Source organism: Chelonia mydas, chromosome 7 (assembly GCF_015237465.2).
Source record: "Chelonia mydas isolate rCheMyd1 chromosome 7, rCheMyd1.pri.v2, whole genome shotgun sequence".
Lineage (NCBI taxonomy): Eukaryota > Metazoa > Chordata > Testudines > Cheloniidae > Chelonia > Chelonia mydas.
Genome location: NC_057853.1, coordinates 113,122,946 through 113,144,700, shown reverse-complemented (window position 1 = coordinate 113,144,700; position 21,755 = coordinate 113,122,946). Strand labels below are relative to the sequence as shown.

At 46.3% G+C, this 21,755-nt stretch overlaps 1 protein-coding gene across 8 annotated transcripts in view; it reads right to left on the bottom strand.

Moving 5' to 3' along the window:
• The window catches only part of GPAM (glycerol-3-phosphate acyltransferase, mitochondrial), a 64,085-nt gene extending 42,878 nt beyond the window's left edge, over nt 1-21,207 (bottom strand). The window contains exons 1-2 of one of the 8 annotated variants that reach the window (XM_037903789.2): nt 21,068-21,207; nt 15,522-15,670 (exon numbers count right to left, since the gene is read on the bottom strand). Coding sequence is in view for 2 of the 8 variants with exons in the window: in XM_037903785.2 (XP_037759713.1) it covers nt 1,252-1,344 (93 nt within the window). In the remaining 6 variants the exon portion in view is untranslated. Of the gene's footprint in view, nt 1-884; nt 1,461-2,140; nt 2,430-15,521; nt 15,671-21,067 lie in introns of those variants that run through there. The other 7 variants (XM_037903785.2, XM_043551263.1, XM_037903786.2 and 4 more) reach the window with 7 other exon arrangements.
• Nucleotides 21,208-21,755: the final 548 nt, after the last annotated feature.

Sequence of the window (21,755 nt, the reverse complement as noted above, 5' to 3'; positions counted from 1 at the left end):
AAAACTCCTTGGGGCAAGGTTCATGCTATATGTGCATGTATAATTCCAAACTCATTACTGGCACGCAGTAAAAAATATTAAAAATCCAACACAAGTCCACATTGCATGTGGAGAAGCCTGCATTAAGATAATCCTTTTTAAATAAAATATTTCATCATCAAATCTAATAAATTTAGTTAATATCACTCCATGAAAGATTAATAAGCCAATAAATCAAAAGCATTAAGAGAGTGTTACAATGAGCATTTGCACAACTCGGACATTCTGAAATCAAGTAGTAGTATTCACTACAAATTGTGAGTTATATTTCATAAGATATCAATTTATATTCAATATGTATACAGTATTAAGAGAGGATGCTAATTCTTTCATTTATTACCACAGAGAAATATTTCAAAGCCCAGATCATGCAAATACCTGTAGGAGTACTCTCCACTGAACTCAATGGGCATATTCTGGTATATAAATGTTTGCAGAGACTAAAATCACTAACCCAAAATTTTACTTCATTTAATCCCAGGCAATCAACCAGACTCAGCACAGGGAAATGAACTAGATGAAGTCTGGTGGTCCCTTTAAACCCTACATTTCTATGATTCTAAACAACAGTCAACCCTGGATCCATCCTGCAAGCACTCCACGCACAAAATTCTCACCTTAAATTAAAATTTTAAATTCTGGCATTTTACAGGATTAGGCCTTTTGGCTTAACTTTACACATTGTGAGTACAAAAAGGTACACGTGAACAGATCTTTGCAGGGTCAGGACCTTTATTTGCTTTACTGGGTCTTAAACACACTAATACTCTAAGTAACCCATAAATACAAATATGATGCTCATACATATTCAGAAAGATATGTCCCCTAATTCACTTCTGGGTCACCTTGATCACATCTGTGTGCATACACAATCACTTGAAGACAAACACTAGAAATAAAAAGCTATTTAAGCAATGGCAATTTCATACATAAATCTACAGAGAAAAAAATTCTTCCAGCACCTAAACCCCATTAAACAGCTTATGCTCTAAACCAGCTACAATAAATATGTCAATCTAAAGTGAATCAGCATGGAGTAAAAATACAAAAGATCTGCTAAAAATAAAACTACAAACACTGAGCACAAATATGTGGTGTAGAATGTCCCTGAGCAATAGAGGGGCATATTGCCAAGCAGACTGCGCTGAGGCAATGTTGGAGGAGGAGCAGACCATAATGGCAATGAAACTGCACTGTCCTACTGAAGCTCACGTGGAACTGAGGAACGGATATGACAAAATCAGCAAGGTGCAATAAAGGTTTGTGGCTCCATTGGTCTGGAAGGGAGTGAGCATAAAGGTGCATGAGAAGGCAAAGAAAAAACAATCTTAATAGGGCTCCCAGCCTCTAATTCCAATCTTCAAATTCAGAGTACAGCCTGAATCTCTGCAGCTCAGTGAATGCTTCATCCTATTCCAGGCCTACAGAAAAGACAGAAGCGACCCATAACCAACCCCCCCCACCAACACACACTATCTTCCCCTGCACCCTCCACACTATACCCCCATGCCTCTACCCCCTGCACACACTATCCCCCGTACCCCACCCACGCTATTCCCTTGTGCCACACCGCCCCCACCCACGCTAGTCCCTTGCGCCACACCGCCCCCACTCACCTCTGCACCAGGCTCACCCACGCTAGTCCCTTGCGCCACACCGCCCCCACTCACCTGTGCACCGCCCCCACCCACGCTAGTCCCTTGCGCCACACCGCCCCCACTCACCTCTGCACCGCCCCCACCCACGCTAGTCCCTTGCGCCACACCGCCCCCACTCACCTCTGCACCAGGCTCACCCACACTAGTCCCTTGCGCCACACCGCCCCCACCCATCTCTGCAACCCCCCCACACTATTCCCCTATGCCACAGGGCCCCCACCCTCCTCTGCACCACCCCTACCCACACTATTCCCTTGTGCCACACGACCCCCACCTACCTCTGCAACCCCCCCGCCCCCCCACACACACACTATCCCTCTGCACCCTCCCCTCACCTCCGCCCGCCATCTGCCCTGGGACCCCCACACTAGTACCGCCCCCACCCACCCGTGCGCCATCCCCACACACTGTACCCCCTTCGCCCTGGGCCCCCACGTTATTACCGTGTGCAGCCTCCCGCTCCTTCCTGCCAGTTAGGAAACCCTCCCACTCACCCTGCACCGGGAAGCCCGCCCCAGACGCGTCTCTCCGCCCCTGCGGCTCCCCGCACCCCGGCTACTCACGGGTCCCGCGCACGCTCCCGGCGGCGGCCGCGCCAGAGACTCTGTCAGAGCCTGGCTCAAGGACTCGCGGCGGCGCGGGCCTGACGCGAATCGTGCGCGCCCGTCTCCATGGTGCGGAGCGCACGCCGCCCCTCCTGCTGTGCAACCGCCCCCCCCCCCCCCGCAGAAAGCGCCCCCAGCCCTCCACACCCACACTCAGAGTGACACCCCATTCTAACCCCGCCCCCCGACCACCAAGCCCCCCACAGTGACACCCCATTGTAACCCCGCCCCCCCAGCACCTTCACCCCCCGCCGAGTACCAAGCCCCCCCACAGTGACGCCCCATTCTAACCCCGCCCCCCCGACCACCAAGCCCCCCCACAGTGACGCCCCATTCCAACCCCGCCCCCCCAGCACTTCCACCCCCCGCCGAGCACCAAGCCCCCCCACAGTGACGCCCCATTCTAACCCCGCCCCCCCAGCACCTTCACCACCCGCCGAGCACCAAGCCCCCCCACACTGACACCCCATTCTAACCCCGGCCCCGCAGCACCTTCACCACCCGCCGAGCACCAAGCCCCCCCACACTGACACCCCATTCTAACCCCGCCCCCCCAGCAGCTTCACCCCCCGCCGAGCAACTAGCCCCCCACAGTGACACCCCATTCTAACCCCGCCCCCGCAGCACCTTCACCCCCCGCCGAGCACCAAGCCCCCCACAGTGACACCCCATTTTAACCCCGCCCCCCGACCACCAAGCCCCCCCACAGTGACACCCCATTCCAACCCTGCCCCCCCAGCACCACCACCCCCGTCGAGCACCAAGCCCCCCCACAGTGACACCCCATTCCAACCCTGCCCCCCCAGCACCACCACCCCCCGTCGAGCACCAAGCCCCCCAGTGACGCCCCATTCTAACCCGCCCCCCCAGCACCTTCACCCCCCGCCGAGCAACTAGCCCCCCACAGTGACACCCCATTCTAACCCCGCCCCCCCAGCAGCTTCACCCCCCGCCGAGCACCAAGCCCCCCACAGTGACACCCCATTTTAACCCCGCCCCCCGACCACCAAGCCCCCCCACAGTGACACCCCATTCCAACCCTGCCCCCCCAGCACCACCACCCCCCGTCGAGCACCAAGCCCCCCAGTGACGCCCCATTCTAACCCGCCCCCCCAGCACCTTCACCCCCCGCCGAGCACCAAGCCCCCCACAGTGACGCCCCATTCCAACCCCGCCCCCCAGCACCTTCACCCCCCGCCGAGCACCAAGCCCTCCCACAGTGACACCCCATTCTAACCCGCCCCCCCAGCACCTTCACCCCCCGCCGAGCACCAAGCCCCCCACAGTGACGCCCCATTCCAACCCCGCCCCCCAGCACCTTCACCCCCCGCCGAGCACCAAGCCCTCCCACAGTGACACCCCATTCTAACCCCGCCCCCCGACCACCAAGCCTCCCACAGTGACGCCCCATTCCAACCCCACCCCCCAGCACCTCCACCCCCCGCCGAGCACCAAGCCCCCCAGTGACGCCCCATTCTAACCCCGCCCCCTCCAGCACCTTCACCCCCCGAGCACCAAGCCCCCCCACAGTGACGCCCCATTCTAACCTGCCCCCTAGCACCTTCACCCCCCGCCGAGCACCAAGCCCCCCAGTGACGCCCCATTCTAACCCACCCCCCCAGCACCTTCACCCCCCGCCGAGCCCCAAGCCCCCCACAGTGACGCCCCATTCCAACCCCGCCTCCCCAGCACCTTCACCCCCCGCCGAGCACCAAGCCCCCCCCAGTGACGCCCCATTCTAACCCCGCCCCCTCCAGCACCTCCACCCCCCGCCGAGCACCAAGCCCCCCAGTGACGCCCCATTCTAACCCGCCCCCCCAGCACCTTCACCCCCCGCCGAGCACCAAGCCCCCGCACAGTGATGCCCCATTCTAACCCGCCCCCCCCAGCACCTTCACCCCCCGCCGAGCACCAAGCCCCCCAGTGACGCCCCATTCTAACCCCGCCCCCCCACCCCCTCCGAGCACCAACCCCCCCCACAGTGATGCCCCATTCTAACCCCGCCCCCCTTCACCCCCCCGAGCACCAAGCCCCCCCACAGTGACGCCCCATTCTAACCCCGCCCCCCCAGCACCTCCACCCCCCGCCGAGCACCAAGCCCCCCCACAGTGACGCCCCATTCTAACCCCGCCCCCCCACCCCCTCCGAGCACCAACCCCCCCCACAGTGACGCCCCATTCTAACCCCGCCCCCCAGCACCTCCACCCCCCAGCACCAAGCCGCCCCCACAGTGACACCTGACCTCTAACCCCACCCCCTGTGCATCCCCAGCCCCGCATTGACCCTGCCTGTCACTGCACTTCCAACCTCCCTCCTCACCCCAACACCTTCCACCCTCCAGCCCCGCACTGACCCCTACCTGTCACTGCACTTCCAACCCCACCCCAAACACTAGCACCTCCAACCTCCCCACCCCAACACCTTAAACCCCCCAGCTCCACACTCACCCCCGCCTGTCACTGCACTTCCACCACCCTATACACACCTCAGCTCCTCCAATCCTCTAGTCCCGCATTGACCCATCACTGCACCTCCAATCTCACACACACACACAACAGCATCTCCAACACCCCATTCCAGCACTAATACACCCACACACACACACCCCTGTAGCCCCTTCAAAGCATCTCCATCCAACTATACCAACTTCCCCCCCCCCCCCCCCCCCCCCCCCGCAAAAAAACCACCTCCAATCCTGCACCATATCAGCAAGCAATCCCCCCACACAACAGTATATCCAGCCCTCTTAGAAACATAGAATCATAGAATATTAGGGTTGGAAGAGACCTCAGGAGGTCATCTAGTCCAACCCCCTGCTCAAAGCAGGACCAATCCCAACTAAATCATCTCAGCCAAGGCTTTGTCAAGCCGGGCCTTAAAAACCTCTAAGGATGGAGATTCCACCACCTCCCTAGGTAACCCATTCCAGTGCTTCACCACCCTCCGAGGAAATAGTGTTTCCTGATATCCAACCTAGACTTCCCCCACTGCAACTTGAGACCATTACTCCTCGTTCTGTCATCTGCTATCACGGAGAACAGCCTAGCTCCATCCCCTTTGGAACCACCTTTCAGGTAGTTGAAGGCTGCTATCAAATCCCCCCTCACTCTTCCCTTCTGCAGACTAAATAACCCCAATTCCCTCAGCGTCATCTTGTAAGTCATGTGCCCCAGGCCCCTAATCATTTTCGTTGCCCTCCACTGGACTCTCTCCAATTTGTCCACATCTCTTCTGCAGTGGGGGACCAAAACTGGACACAATACTCCAGGTGTGGCCTCACCAGTGCCGAATAGAGGGGAATAATCATTTCTCTCGATCTGCTGGCAATGCTCTTACTAATACAGCCCAATATGCCGTTAGCCTTCTTGGCAACAAGGGCACACTGCTGACTCATATCTAGCTTCTCGTCCACTGTAATCTCCAGGTCCTTTTCTGCAGAACTGCTGCTTAGCCAGTTGGTCCCCAGCCTGTAGCGGTGCATGAGATTCTTCCTTCCTAACTGCAGGACTCTGCACTTGTCCTTGTCGAACCTCATAAGATTTCTTTTGGCCCAGTCCTCCAGACTCTAGGTCACTCTGGACCCTATCCCTACCCTCCAGCGTATTTACCTCTCCCCTCAGCTTAGTGTCATCTGCGAACTTGCTGAGGGTGCAATTCATCCCATCATCCAGATCATTAATAAAGAAGTTGAACAAAACCAGCCGCAGGACCAACCCCTGGGGCACTCCGCTTGATACCGGATGCCAACGAGACATCGAGCCATTGATCACTACCCGTTGAGCCCGACAATCTAGCCAGCTTTCTATCCCCCTTATAGTCCATTCATCCAATCCACACTACTTTAACTTGCTGCTACCCCAGCATTAACTCCCATATTTTATCATAACACCTTCTCACATACACCATAGTATCTCCAGTCCCGGCAGCTGCTCACCACCTCATCATTCAGGCTGCTTAACACCAATTTCCTCCTGCATACTTAGTATCGACTCCCCACCTACTTCTCAGCCTATCCACCATCCCGTTATTCAAACTGCTCAGCACTAACCCTCCATCCTCCTAATCACAATCCAGCACCAACCCCAACCTCCATCATCTCTACTACCTTAAAGCAACCACCCCAAACTCCATACCCAGCACCAACCCCCTTCCTCAGCATCCCAATGCCCAGCACTAACCTCTCCTGCTCAGCATTAAAACCCACAGGCTCCCACCTTGTCTATTTAGTTTGTAAGATCTTTGTGGCAGGCACTGCCTCTTACTCTGTGTGTGTACAGTGCCTACCACAATAGGGTCCTAATCTCATTTGTGACCTCTAGGTGACGCTGTAATAAGAATAAATAATAATAATTAACAGTAATACTAATTATAATATTGCTGGCTCCAAAATGGTCAGCTGTTTCTTCATTGTGCTCTACAGTATATGTAAAATAACACTCCTAATTTACAGTAACTAACCATATATACAGTAGACACCACCAAACTGGAACATGGTTTTTTGTGTGTCCTTTCCAAATAAGGTAGCTTCTCCCACCCCACTTCAATTCCCCCTTTCTTAGAAATCATAGGATCATAGGACTGGAAGGGACCTCGAGAGGTCATCTAGTCCTGTCCCCTGCACTCATGGCAGGACTAAGTATTAGACCATCCCTGACAGGTGTTTGTCTAACCTGGTATTAAAAACTTCTAATGATGGAGATTCCACAACCTCCCTAGGCAATTTATTCCAGTGCTTAACCACCCTGACAGTTAGGAAGTTTTTCCTAATATCCAAACTAAACCTCCCTTGCTGCAATTTAAACCCATTGCTTCTTGTCCTATCCTCAGAGGTTAAGAAGAACATTTTTTCTCTCTCCTCCTTGTAACAACCTTCTGTGTACTTGAAAACTGTTATCATGACCCCTCAGTCTTCTCTTTTCCAGACTAAATCCATATCTGATTCGTCAATAGGCGATTTCCAAAAGGAAACAGAAATTTAATGGCAGTCAAGAAATAAATAGTGTATGTTTATTATTAGTGGTTGAACAGTACTGGTTTGAGGTCTAACCAAGATCAGGGCCAGCTTCATCATGCTTGGTTTTGTTACAAATATATAGCAAGAGACAATTTATAGCCCAATTTTCACAGATGTTGAGCACGCAGAGCTCCCACTGATTTGCTTAACACTTCTGAAAATAAGGCCATTCATGACACACCAGCTATAATAGACAATTATTGATGAGGTAACAAATTAAAAATAATCATTTAGTGTGTTCATTATTTTAGAGAAAAATGCACTGCGAATGGTCATATTTTTAATAGAATGGCATAACTGCTTACTGATGCATTTATGTTTTTGTGGAACCATGAGAAATCTGGCATCACCTGGATGGGTGATATCACCCATGTGCTAATTTTAATCATAAATTTTTACTTGAGGCAGTGATATAATTGTTTAATCCCTAAAGCAAATATTGCTGAAACATTGGCTGGTTTATGGAAATTTTGCTTCCAAGTCAGAATTGCATGGAAAAGGTATGTGGTATGATGTTTATATTTGTGTATAATGACTTAATAGTCCCGAAAGCTAGATTTATACTGAAAATGGAACAATCACATGAAATTCAAGACAAATGGCAGCAAGGAGAAAGAACTCAGGTGAATGTTTATCGAGGTTGCTAGGCACAAATAGACCCTGTGCCGGTAATTCTTCCTGGATTTGTAGGTCCTGGATTAGAGAGACAGCCTCTCTTTGTCCTAGTCTGAGCTAAGTATCCATGGATGGGATTGCTACTACATTACCATCTGAAGGGCGGAGTCTCCACTGCCTTGCACTGTGAAAAATGGGTATAAAGTGCTACCAAATCAGAACAACAGTGTTTTTCGCCCACTTTGCACAGATTTAAAAAACTACACGGTGCAAGAAAACCAGACCCTGGTTGTTTCTGATAGCTTCCAAAAATAGTCCTAAATTTCTGTCAGATTTACTTTAGCAAAAATATCCACGGATAATATCAGCACCTGCATACTTGAATAGCCTTGCCTTCCAACAGCTGGAAGCCTGCTGGAGAATATCAGTGTTGTGTTACAGTTTATATCTAATGGAGAATCTCCTTTAGCTCAGGTGACAAAGATGCTACTTTTGGATCCAAGTTTCCCTTAATTTAAGGCTCAGCAAGCAGAGGGTTTTTTTCATGCTATCGCAATGTTGTATATGCAGAAGACTGAAGCAAAAGAAAACCTGTTTTTCAAGTTGCAAATACATAATATGAAGACATAATCTGGCAAAACTTGTTACATTAAAAAATGTCTGTGTCCATAAAAACATGGGATCTCAGCCAAGGATAAGTCTGTAGGAGGACATGTTTATGACCTTGAAGAGATCAAAATAATATTATGGAGAGTGGAAGTTCCTCGGCCCTAATTAGGATACTCATGTTTCCCATAGTGAATTAGCATATTGAATTTTTTTTCCCCATCTACCCCTACAGCCAGTTCTTCCATTATCAAACTGCCAATATTTTCAAGAGTGACTAGTGATTTGGGGTGTCTCTGTTTTTGGGTGACCCACTTGAGACACTCTGAAGGAGCTAATTTTCAGGAAGTGCTGAGCACTCACTCTATAAAGCCCAGGTTCCTAGAAGATAGTTCAAAAGTTGGGCATCCAAAAATCAGGGCACCCAAAATCATTAGTCACTTTGCAAATGCAGGCCCGTAAGACTACTGAACTTGGCTGTATACTAACTTTTCGATGGGAGGATTTCAGCAAAAATGGGGCAATGGATTGAATTTGCTTTCACTTATAACCACTTAAGTCAAAATTCCGTGATGAATCCTGATCACATGTCACCTGAGGTACGTTGTGCATATGCTAAGAAGAATGAAACTACTATGGACTTACATTTATATAACTAACAGAATCTAGCCCATATGGCCCTCTTAATTATGAGAAACTCTGGTTTTGATTTTGATTGCTACATAGACAAGTTAATGTCCTCCAGGTTACCCTTATACGACTACATCCTCCTTGACTTCTGTGGAATGGCACAGGCCATACGGTAAGTGAGAGAAGAATTTCCCCTTTGATTCTGTGGGCCATATTCAGAGGTGAGTTTTAGTGAATCTAAAGGAGTTTATGATTCTGTAATGTGCAGCATCTCCCTGCGCACCCAAAATGTATTCCACTACTTTAAACTCCCTTAATCTCTCCTAGATTCAGACTATGCTAACTAATCCTTTAGATTAACATACACACATGCATTTACCAATTTACACATCACCTTTGAATTTGGACCAGTAAGGCTAATTCCAAGGGTGTCTAAATTGTAATTTATATACTGAGACGCTAGATGAGAGGGCGTAGCAGGAAGAGCAACATATCTGGGAGGACTTTAAGAATGTAGATTATGAAATAAGGTCACCCCACTTTCCTGCTGCACACCTTTCTGCCAACCCTTTGACATGTAAATTACACCAGCGTAGATTCCCTTGGACTCCTCTCACTATCTGGCTTCTTATAAGGACCAGGTGATGTTCATACCTAAATCCTTATTTTAATGATAAACACAGATAGAAGTTTGCTCTTCCTAGTGGTGACCAGATATTGCAGGAGAAATACAACAGGAGAATTAAATTCTGTTAAACCAATGCCAGAAATCAATCATCATTTTTAATTAGTTACAACCTGTCTTAAATTACAATGCTGTAATTAAAACTGCTTTTATTTAATGCTAGTATTTGCAGTAACCAGGGAAGAATACAAATAAAGGTTTCAGAGGTAGTACTGTATTAGTCAAAAATAGCCTGACTGAATTGATACCTATACAGGTATTGTAAAGGGGAAAAAAAGAGAGAGATTGAGATTCTGGCAAAATAATCCAGAATTATAAAAGGCTGACGTATTGGGACAAACTCATACATACGTGCAAGACACATTGTAATCAATTGGAGTTGTCTGCAACCAATGGGCAGAACTTGTACTTAGAATTCCTAAGACTGACATCTCACATTATATCATTTATTTCTACAATGCCCTTAGTTTACATAGTTGGAGGTACAGACATCCAAGGTCTCTCCTCAAAGAGTTTACAATCTAAGGGCCCTATTCTGTCACTTTTCCTCATGTTGAATAGTAACTTGCTTCTCGAGTAATCTTGCTGATTTTAATGGAACTATATGCAGAGTGGGGAATCCATAAATGTGACTAAAGCTAGCAGAATAGGTCTCTAAATCAGAGGGGAGTTAGAAAAAAATGGCTCAACAACTGGATTATGTTGAAACAAATAAGCAGGAATCAGAGTTTATCTTATTTCTGAATATCTAAGCTAGTTGAATATCCTATTTTCTAAGAAAATGTGTACGTGTAAGGGAATTAATTTTTTTATCCACATTAACTTACCTAAGCATTTCCAAACTTCATAGCATTTAAGTGTTTTAACTGTAATTTCTTGGTATGTAGATTACACTAGCTAACAGTCTTAATTTAGGCCTGGTCTACACTATGGGGTTAGGTCGAATTTAGCTGCATTATGTTGATTTAAAAATGACTGCGTCCACACAACCAACCCCATTCCGTTGACCTAAAGGGCTCTTAAAATCAACTTCTGTACTCCTCCCTGACGAGGGCAGTAGTGCTAAAATCGACCTTGTTGGGTCGAATTTGGGATAGTGCAGACACAAATCAACAGTATTGGCCTCCAGGAGCTATCCCAGAGTGCTCCATTGTGACTGCTCTGGACAGCACTTTGAACTCCGATGCACTAGCCAGGAACACAGGAAAAGCCCCAGGAACTTTTGAATTTCATTTCCTGTTTGGTCAGCATAGAGAACTCAGCAGCACAAGTGCCCATGCAGTCCCCCGAGAATCGTAGAATGTTTCTATGCTCCCCCTATCATCTCCATCCCTGAGGTTATTGCAGATTAGAAGGCGAAAAAAACGCACTCGCGATGACATATTTTCCGAGCTCATGCTGGCCTTCCACACTGATAGGGCACAGCTTAATGCATGGAGGCATTCAGTGGCAAAGGCCAGGAAAGAATTAAGTGAGCGCAAAGAGCGGAGGCAGGACACGATGCTGAGGCTAACAGACATGATGAAGCATCTGTTGGGGGGAGCAAATGGACATAATGAAGCATCTGTTGGAGGAAAGCCAACAAGAGCACAAATCCTCGCTGCATCCACTGTATAACTGCCTACCCTCCTCCCCATGTTCCATAGCCTCCTCACCAAGATGCCCAAGAACGTGGAGGGGGAGGCTCCGGGCACCCAGCCACTCCACTCCAGAGGATGGCCCAAGCAACAGAAGGCTGTCATTCAAACAGTTTGATTTGTAGTGTGGCTACAATAAGCAATGTGGCCTTCCCTTATCCTTCCCTTCTCCCCCACCCCACCCAGGCTACCTTGTCAATTATCTCCTCTTTTTTTAATTAATAAAGAAAGAATGCATGGTTTCAAAACAATAATTACTTTATTTCAAAGGGGGGAGGGTGGTTGGCTTACAGGGAATTAAAATCAACAAAGGGGGTGGGTTTGCATCAAGGAGAACTGTCACACACAACTGTCACACTGAAGCCTGGCCAGTCATGAAACTGGTTTTCAAAGCTTCTCTGATGCGCAGCGCGCCTTGCTGTGCTCTTCTAATTGCCCTGGTGTCTGGCTGCTCAAAATCAGATGCCAGGTGATTTGTCTCAACCTCCCACCCCGCCATAAACATCTCCCCCTTACTCTCACAGATATTATGGAGCACACAGCAAGCAGCAATAACAAGGGGAATGTTGGTTGCACTGAGTTCTGACCTAGTCAGCAAACAGTGCCAGCGAGCTTTTAAACGTCCAAAGGCACATTCTACTACCATTCTGCACTTGCTCAGCCCATAGTTGAACTGCTCCTTACTACTGTCTAGGCTTCATGGGCCATGGGAGCAAGGGGTAGGCTAGGGTAGGTGCGACCGCACGGTGCTGCCGGCTGGGAGAGCAGCCTGAGGCAGAAGCCTCCAGCTCACATGATATTCCAGGCAGGACTGAATCTCCATGAGACAAAACTTAAAGAAGAGAATGACCTGAAGTCTCTGGCTCCCATTCGGTGCTCTAAGAGGAGAACAGCCATGTCTGTCCAGGCGCTCCTGATGGACCTCACTGAGGTCTGCCAGGAGCACCCAGGAGACGTATGATGGCTATCAGTCCTACTGCACCATCTGCCGCAAAGGCAAGGAGCTGCTGCTGTGTAGCAATGCAGTACCGCGTCTGCCAGCAGCACCCAGGAGACGTACGGTGACGGTGAGCTGAGTGGGTTCCATGTTTGCCATGGTATGGCGTCTGCACAGGAAACCCAGGAAAAAAGGTGCAAAACAATTGTCTGCCGTTGCTTTCACAGAGGGAGGGAGGGAGAGGGCTCTGACGACATGTACCCAAAACCACTCGTGACAATGTTTTTGCCCCATCAGGCATTGGGAGCTTAACCCAGAATTCCAATGGGCAGCAGAGACTGCAGGAACTGTGGGATAGCTACCCACAGTGCACCGCTCTGTAACTCGATGCTAGCCACGGTAGTGAGGACGCACTCCACCAACTTAATGCGCTTAGTGTGGACATATGCAATCGACTGTATAAAATCAGTTTCTAAAAATCGACTTCTATAAAATTGACCTAATTTCATAGTGTAGACATACTCTTAGTTTAGTACACAGTTCCACCAGTTACAAGTACATAACTGCTTTTCTTCTTATTATTTTCATTTCACACAGCATTTGCTGACATGACATGAGGCCAGAGACTGCTTTCAGTTTCACTCATGTAAACCTGGAGAAACTTTATAGCCTTCAATAGTGTCATTCTAAATTTACTTGGAGATTGCAATCTCACTCATGAAGTGTTACAAATGTGCTAATTTGCATTACATTAATGTTTTTTATATGAAGAACTATCATGCATTGGACCCTGGAGATGATTCTTCTCTTGCTTACATGTTTTAGACCAGGTAGAACTCCTCTGACTTCAAAAAATTACACCTGATTTACAACAATATAAGTTACAGGAGAATCAGGACCACAGTCCTCTCAGCTTTAGTGGCTTTGTCATCATTTTTATGCCCCATTTAGTGTGTGTTCACATTCTAGTTTATGGGGGAAATGGCTAATCTATATTGTTCCATTTGGAAGGAACAGTAAATGGAAACTTTGCTTCAGGGCCTCAGAAATTTTTTTAAAAAAAATACTCAAGTGTAGTTTATTCGGTGCAATAGCTCTTATTCCAAAGAGAGACTCAAGGTGCATTTGTGGTATGATTTTAAAACTATTTCTCCTACTTTTGATAACATTACTGCATTATATGTTCATTGTAAAAGGAATCCAAAGGTGATCCAGTCACTCATCTGAAAGGGTGCTGGAACCAGTCCTTTGGAAAAATTAAGCCTGAGCAAAAACTTTTTGTACAACAGAATACACTTGTTTAAAATCTCAATTTTCTGAATAGTAAACTCTCTTCAGTATTCAACACTTGCCATTTATGTGTTGTTGCTATGGGTCTCGAACAAATGCGGAAAGGCTTGGAATGCCCTTAAAGGCATGGACTTTCAGGGCTGCATCAGTTCCAAAAATTCAAATACAGTTGTCTTTTGACACCATAAAACAGAGACTCTATCCCACTTCTATTGAAATCAATGGCGGTCTTGCCATTGATTTCAATGGGAGCAGGAGCAAGCCTAAGGTTTGCCAAATTTTTTTCTTCTTAAATGAATGTATTTTCTATGCCACTGAGTCCAGGGAGATAATTTACATATGATGACAAACTGGCAATCCCCTTGCTTTATGTGAATACTATATTTTGCAAGATGCTTTGTTACACAGCAGTTTTCAAAGGAGACTAAAGCTGGCAAGATGGGTATATTTTTAAATCCTTTTAACAATTTTTGATTAGTCCCCAATTTACAATTTTAAGATTACATTGAGCATTAAAACTTCCAAAACATCATCTTATTGAGAGAGAAATACTGTTTTCTTAAAGTCTATACGCATTATCTGCTCCTGACTGGCTTTTACCAGTTCCCATGATGTCGCTTTCACTAACGGAAACATGTTTACAAAAGAGTGAAAGTATCCTGTTTAAACAGATACTTTCCAACCAGGGAGTGCTACAAAAATTTGGAAACCAAAAGCTGTGTGATTAGGGAGTAAAGATACATACAAAGAGCCATTGTTTTCAGTGACTCAACTTGACCTGACAGGACTATGAACAATAAAGGAGATGCAATTTGGCAGTGGGAAGCTTCCATGCCAATGTTATTACTTTTTGTATATAATGTATGAGGAACATTTGAAGATGTCAAGAGGCCATGAAATTGACAGATAAGGCTGTAGGCAGTAATGGTTCAGCTACCCCTATGTCTCATTTTAAGACAGAATATTCCCTTGCATCTATGTCACCTCCCATATCCTGAAAACTAATACAAAATGTAGTGCAAGTACAGTGACTCTCTCCTGTGGGTTTTTTGCCCTTCCAGCTATCATCTTTGTTACTGTAATCTTGAAACAATAAAGGTCATTTTAGCCATCAAATCTACTTCTAGCTTTTCCCTTTTATTTGTTACTCACTTTACTTTAGCACAATAAGGCTTTTGTTCTAATCGAAAGCATTACTGGATTAAAACCAGTAGAACTGATATGACAGTATTACAAGCTGTTAAACTTGCAACCACAGCATCATTTGTACATTAAGCAATTACAGCAAAAGCATTTAAAATGCCTCCATTTTCCATATGAATTTCTTAGTATGTTTTAAATGAGTGCCAGTGATCTTAAAACACTTAAAACAACATTCTTCTAGCCAACAGACGAGATGGAGCACTGAGTGCAAACATGCAAAATTCCCTAAAAAAAACCTCCCTGCCTCATGCCTTTGCCCTGATCGGGAGAGGCAACTTACTAGGGGCAAGAAGGGGGGCATTTAGTATATTTAATTCAGCCCTGGGCCTTCTTTGCTGAAACCACCAGAGAAGATGTCAGTGTTACTTGTGACTTTTTTTTAAAAATCTGAAAAACTGTTTAAAAGAGAGTGAGCTCAGAACACTAACTCCTTGCATACTGGCCATTGGATAGCTTTGGGTTGGTAAAGAATCATGTTCATTGTTCCCTTATATGTCAATTTGTAAATCAGTTAAAGAGTAGTATGTATTAGGAGGCTGTAGTGTATTATGGATAAAACTGGGTTTGTGTCAGTTTTCACAGATGTCTCAGGTTCCACTTACTTCTTTGTTTTCGTTTTCAGGGCCCCTTGCCTACTACTTGCTGCCAAGCCCCCTGCAGGGGGAAGTACAAAGATCCATTTCTTCCTGTTCCAATTGCCTGGCCTCCTGCCAAGAAATGAAGAGCTGCTTTCCGTCCCTCTGGGGATACCCTTATTGGGAACAGAAGAGGAGGAAGCATGAGACATGGAAGCTGTGCAGATCATTCTGGAAACAAAAAAATCACAGATGAGTCACAAATTTTATCAGAATTTGCCAGGCCTCATCTACAACTGATTTCAACATATGGCGTGGGATAGCACAACCCCTGGTTACAGAGACACACTCAACAAGTCATTCAGCAAATGTGAGGGGGGCTTTCTACTTCTCCAGTGTTGTGCTAATGTGGGATTGCTTTTCTTGTTTGGTGTTTTGCAATAACTCAAACAGTATTGCCTGCCGCCTGAAAGTTAGGGTCTGCTTGCTGGTGCTTTGGTGGTCAATTTTCCGAAAGGAGATGGTTAGCTTTTTTGAAATATTTGGTAAAACTTATGAAAACTTCAGGCAGGCTGAATGATCTGATTCAGGAATAATCATTCTTGCACAGACCACTCTACATTTTATAATCCTCAGCTGTCCCAGTCAGAGCGCTATAACCCCCAAATTGCTCAATCCCATATTGTATCTTCTGTGCTGTAGTGTAAAGGACATGAGACACCTGCAAAAGCCAAGGGATACAAAGAGTTTAAAATGTTAACTAGGTGCATCACATGGGCGCCCTAAGAACTTTGTGGTTGGAATTGGATTTCTGCATGGATCATTGAGATCTAGACCAGTGGTTCTCAAACTTGTTCTGCGGCTTGTGCAGGGAAAGCCCTGCCGGGCCAGGCCAGTTTGTTTACCTGCCGCGTCCGCAGGTTCAGCCGATCGCGGCTCCCAGTGGCTGCGATTCACTGCTCCAGGCCAATGGGAGCTGCTGGAAGCAGCGCAGGCCAAGGGACGTACTGGCTTTCCCTGCACAAGCGGCGGAACATGTTTGGGAACCACTGATCTAGACTAATACAGGAGGACCACACACTCTTTGCCTCTCCTGACTCAATCTTCCCTTCCCTTCCTATACTAAACCCTCCCCACAGAGGGGAGAATGCATTGGATTCTATGTGCATTTAAATGCATGGAGAATTTATAAACACTTTTTCCCCTGCAGGAGGGGAATCAGCTGGACCCTAAAATGAAACTGTTCCTCTAAGTCAGCTCTTTTGGGAAATACTAAGGGCTTGTCTACATTACCCGCTGGATTGATGGGTAGCGATCGATCCAGCGGGGGTTGATTTATCATGTTTAGTCTAGACATGATAAATCGACCGCCGAGCACTCTCCCATCGACTCCGGTACTCCACCGGAGCGAGAGGCGCAGGCGGAGTCGACAGGGGAGCGTCAGCTGTCAACTTACCACAGTGAAGTAGACCCAAGTACGTCGACTTCAGCTATGTTATTGACGTAGCTGAAGTTGCGTAACTTAGATCCAGCTCCTCCCCCGGCGTAGACCAGGCCTGAAACACAGTTGATGACTAATTAGAACAGACTCAATAGGAACAATGAATTTGTCCATAGTGCTAGAGAGATGACTCATGTGACGTAAGGAATTCCAGTGTGTGAGTGTTTTTTCATTAGTATTAACCTTTTACACCTCATTTGAGCAGTTATTTTTAATATTTCAACCATAGTCAGAAAGGTATTAACTAATTTCTAGGTCAGTAACTGATGAGTTAAGAGCAGTTAATAAATTTAAACTCTGAATTAGTCCTTTTTGTAAACAACGAAAACTCTTTAAAGTAGTCCCTTTCTACCTAGATACATATGTTGCCCCCATTATAAACTCTTTGGGGGCAGGGACTGTCTTTTCGTTCTGTTTGTACAGCGTCTAGCACAATGGGGTTCTGGTTCGTAGCTTGGGATCCTAGAGACTACCACAATATGATAATAGTTACCATAGAATCTAAGCAACTTGAACATTAATGAATTTATGCTCAACTCCTGTGTCAGTAAGGGAAGCATTTTACACATGGGCAAGTGGGGCAGGCTATGTGACTTGCCCAAGATCACACAAGAAGTGTGTGGCAGAACCAGGAATTGAACTCAGAGCTCCTGAGGCTCAGTAAGCCCTTTTTCAAAGTGAGTTAATATTTGCAACAAAAAATGTGTTTGTGGATACAGGTTATTTTAATGCAAAATCATTCAACTTGCAACAAATGTCAAATGTAGACAAGCCCATGGGTGCCTTATTCACAAGACCAGCCTCTTTGAGTCTATGAAGTGAGTCACAGGTAAGAACAGCTAATGGATCCTAACTGAGTGGGTGGCAGAGGCCAAGTGCTAATGCCTTGAACTGACTGAAATATAAACACAAAGCTATGAATAGAAAAGAAAAGGTAAATTGGGTGCTATCAGTACAGAAATCAAGAGGGCAATCACTGAAAGTCCATGACAACTTGAAAACTGAGAAAAGGAATTTTAAAATTCAAAAAAGGATTAGATATTTATCTGTATGACGAAAACATCCACAATTACATGACCGAGGCTTTTTTTAAAGAAAGGCTATAAACCCTGATGTACCAGGGCATTAGCCAACCAACTAAGAACCAAATTGTAGCATCCTTGCATTGAAAAGTACCTTATTCCACATGTGGTCCCCATTGAAGTCAATAAGACTCCTATAAAGTACTAATCAATGTTAGTAAGAGCGGTAGAAACTGGAAGTTGGTAATGAGGGCTAGGAAGAAACTTCCCCTATGGGCAGATTTTTTATAACTGTGTATTTCAAGCTTCCTTGCACTATCCTCTGAAGCACCAGCCACCACCAGAGGCAGGGTACTGGAATAGAGACAGACCACAGCTCTGATTCAGCATGAAGATTCCTTTGTTCTTATTGTTACAACAGCAGTTAGAAATGTTTTCAGACACAATTATAAGTCCTCGAGTGTAGTCAGGGAAAGGAAAAGATATTTAGGGAATAAATTGCGAAGTTAATTTCACTGGAGATATACAAAACTAGATTTGCCTCCCACTTATTAGGAATGACGTGGGGTTGAGATCACTCTGATATTCATGAAGAGAGTTGGACTAAATGGAACCGTTACAAGTTCCTTTAATCTCAGAATGATTCTCTGACAATCAGCCCCATTCAGCAACAACGGCAATGTTTTGCTATCCTAAAATATTTCCTTTATTCCTATTTTGGTTTCAATCTGAGTGTCACACTTCATTTGAACTCTCCTAAGTATGTCTCTATATTACTCTGGTCCCCAGTCCTGCTCATTGTGACTTCTCATGTTCCTAAAGTTAAGTTCCTAGGTAAGTGTGATGGGGCTTACAGTCCCCAGACAGAGACTAAAGGAGTAAAGGAGCAGTAGTAGGCCAAGAGGGCTCTGCCTCTCAGCAGCTACAGTGCATGCTCCAAACAGAGCATCTGCTCAAAAGGGGACTTTGATAGCCAACCTGGAGAAAGAATAGAGGAGAATCTGTCTGAAGGGAGGAAGTCAGTTTGAAGATTCTGGGGACAGAGCAATCCACAGGAGAAGGGTCTAGACTGTGGGTAAGATGCCATCTGGCAGGCTAGGGGACTGACTCTTTTCCCTTCCCCACTCCCTGTTGAGGGAGAATAACTGAACACTGGGAAGAGAGCTGGGGAATACTTATTTGACCAACTGAGCTGCTACGAGTGACTGGAAACTCTCTGCTAGGGGTGGATGGGGGCTGTGACCATCCCCCAAACTGAAGAGAGTGGGAAGGTGGGAAGCGTCCCAGAGGAGGCTGATCAGGTGCACCAGGAAGAGGTGACTGGGACACTCCATGTCTCTCCCCCTTGGGACCCAGTGGAGAGAAAGGGCACAGTTCCCCCAACTTTCTTCTATCCTCTCCCCCCAGCTCTGGTGCAGCTGGGAGAACTCTGGAGAAGCAGGGAACGACAGACCACTAGGCCTGCTGACTGCCAGGCAAGCCCATCCCAGGACTTTCAGGAGTGGATGATCTGTCGAGCTGCGGCCTGCCCACTAGGCCTGCTGGCCTCCAGCTGAAACCTGCTACAGTACAGTAAGTGTTTTTCTGGACTGGGGCTTTAAAGAGATACTCCTGCTACCTTCAAATACTCTCTGACTATCACAGCTTGCGTTCAAAGCCAATTCCAGGCCATCCTTTGACTCTCTCCCCCAGCACTGATCCTGCTCCAATGCCAACATACTTAAAATGAATGTAGAATAAATGTTACAAAGAAGGCTAGCACTGTGGGTGCTGTACAAAAACCAATAACCGCATGACCTTCTACTGTGCAAATCTTATTCTCATTTTATCATCTCCTCCTGTGTTCTTGTCAGGTTTTATCCAGTCGAAGCTAAGAACAGTGGGATGAAATCCTGGCTCCATTAAAGTCAATAGCAAAACTCCCATTGACTTCAATGGAGCCAAGATTTCACCCTTGGTGTTTTATTCATCTGCAAAGCACCATAAACCTCAATGGCTATGTATAAGTGATAATCTAATAGCTATAAATCCTCTGTGATCAATTTTGAATTCATACATCTATTCTCAATTAATAGCTATGCAACATTTGTCTTATATAATGTATTTAATTAAAGTCATTACATAAACCATTTATCATTTGTAACCTGGACAAGGTAACTCAAAGAAACTGCAGTATGTAACATTATGTAATAGATATTCAGGATAAAGAATCAAATACGCAAGATCACACAAACTCTGCTATGAACAGAAAAGTCAAGCCACTAGACAGGATCTTGAGTAACAGCTGCAAGGAGCAACAACAAGCAGTGGTGCTGGAACTAGGGGTGCTGCCGTACCCTGTGGCTTGAAGTAGTAACAACATACACCAAATATATGGTTTCTATCATCAGCACCCCTGGCAAGAAGTGACTTTCAAATACCAAGAAACAGAAAAGGTGTTTTGTGCTAAATGTCTTTTATGATACGCTCCAGATTTCAGCCAGTGGTACCATAGACGATCACGCCAGTGCAGATTGATCCTTCCAAAATTAATAAATATTTCTTATCAGAGACAATGCCTCAATGAGAACATGCATAAACTGGCAGGAGAAACTTATCTCCTTACAATTCTTAATTTGCAAATCCTCCTCCTCCATTAAATTTACAATGACACAATTTCTCTATCAGTCCCTTTCATATTCTCTTTTCAGTTTGATCAAAAATATTAAACAGTCTCCCAGACAGAAGCTTTTTATTTTAAACTTTATGACCTGAACAGCATTTTGATATTACACTTTTTACTAAAACATACATGCACAATACATCAGCATATCTGTACTGACTAATTCCAACCTTTTGATCTAAAACATAATCACCATTAACACTCAGATAAATATCCATGATACACAAGTATATTTAACACCTAATCCTGCTATACTTACATTCTTAAATTATGCAATTGTGTAAGTGTTTACAGGATTAGGGTCTTGGATTGCAACTTTCTTGAAACTAATATGAACTTATAAAGTATTTTATTACTCTGAAGGGAAAGCTCAGGAAAATTCACTTACCTTATATCCCTTGTGAAAGAGCTCTGTCCTTGCCTCCGTGGGTCCCGCGTTTCCTGGCGGATTTTGCTAGCCTCAGAGGCTCACCATGACCATGCATGTAACCCTTCTTTCTCTAGAGACAAGGGTCAGAGTCTACTGAGCCATTTTCATCATAAGCCAGCGAGGGAGATGAGGAGAAGTTATCCTTCCTTGCACAGTCTCTGTTGTCTCCCAGTCTCAGTGATTAATCAGGGGGCAAAGGTGGGGATGGGGGAAGCCCGGGCCCACCCTCTACTCCAGGCTCCAGCCCAGGGACCCTAATAGTATCAGCTATGGTAGCTGACCTTTTAGAAACATTACATGTACAATTCCCTGGGCTACTTCCCCTACAGCAGCCCTCACTTCCTCAAGCTCCACTTCACCCTTACCTCATGGCCTCCTTCCTTGTGCCTGATATGGTGTGTACTACTCAGCCTCTCCAACAGCGCAACTTCCTCCCACAGCTCCTGACACGCACACCCACCTGACTAACTGGGAGGCTTTTAACTAGTTTCAGCCAGCCCCTGATTTGCTTCAGATGTCCCAATCAACCTAGTCTTCTCCCTGCTTTCTGGAAAGTTCTTAATTGGCCCCAGGTGTCTTAATTGACCTGGAGCAGCTGCCATTTCACTTATCCTGGTACCAGGGATTTGTTTAGCCTGGAGCTAAT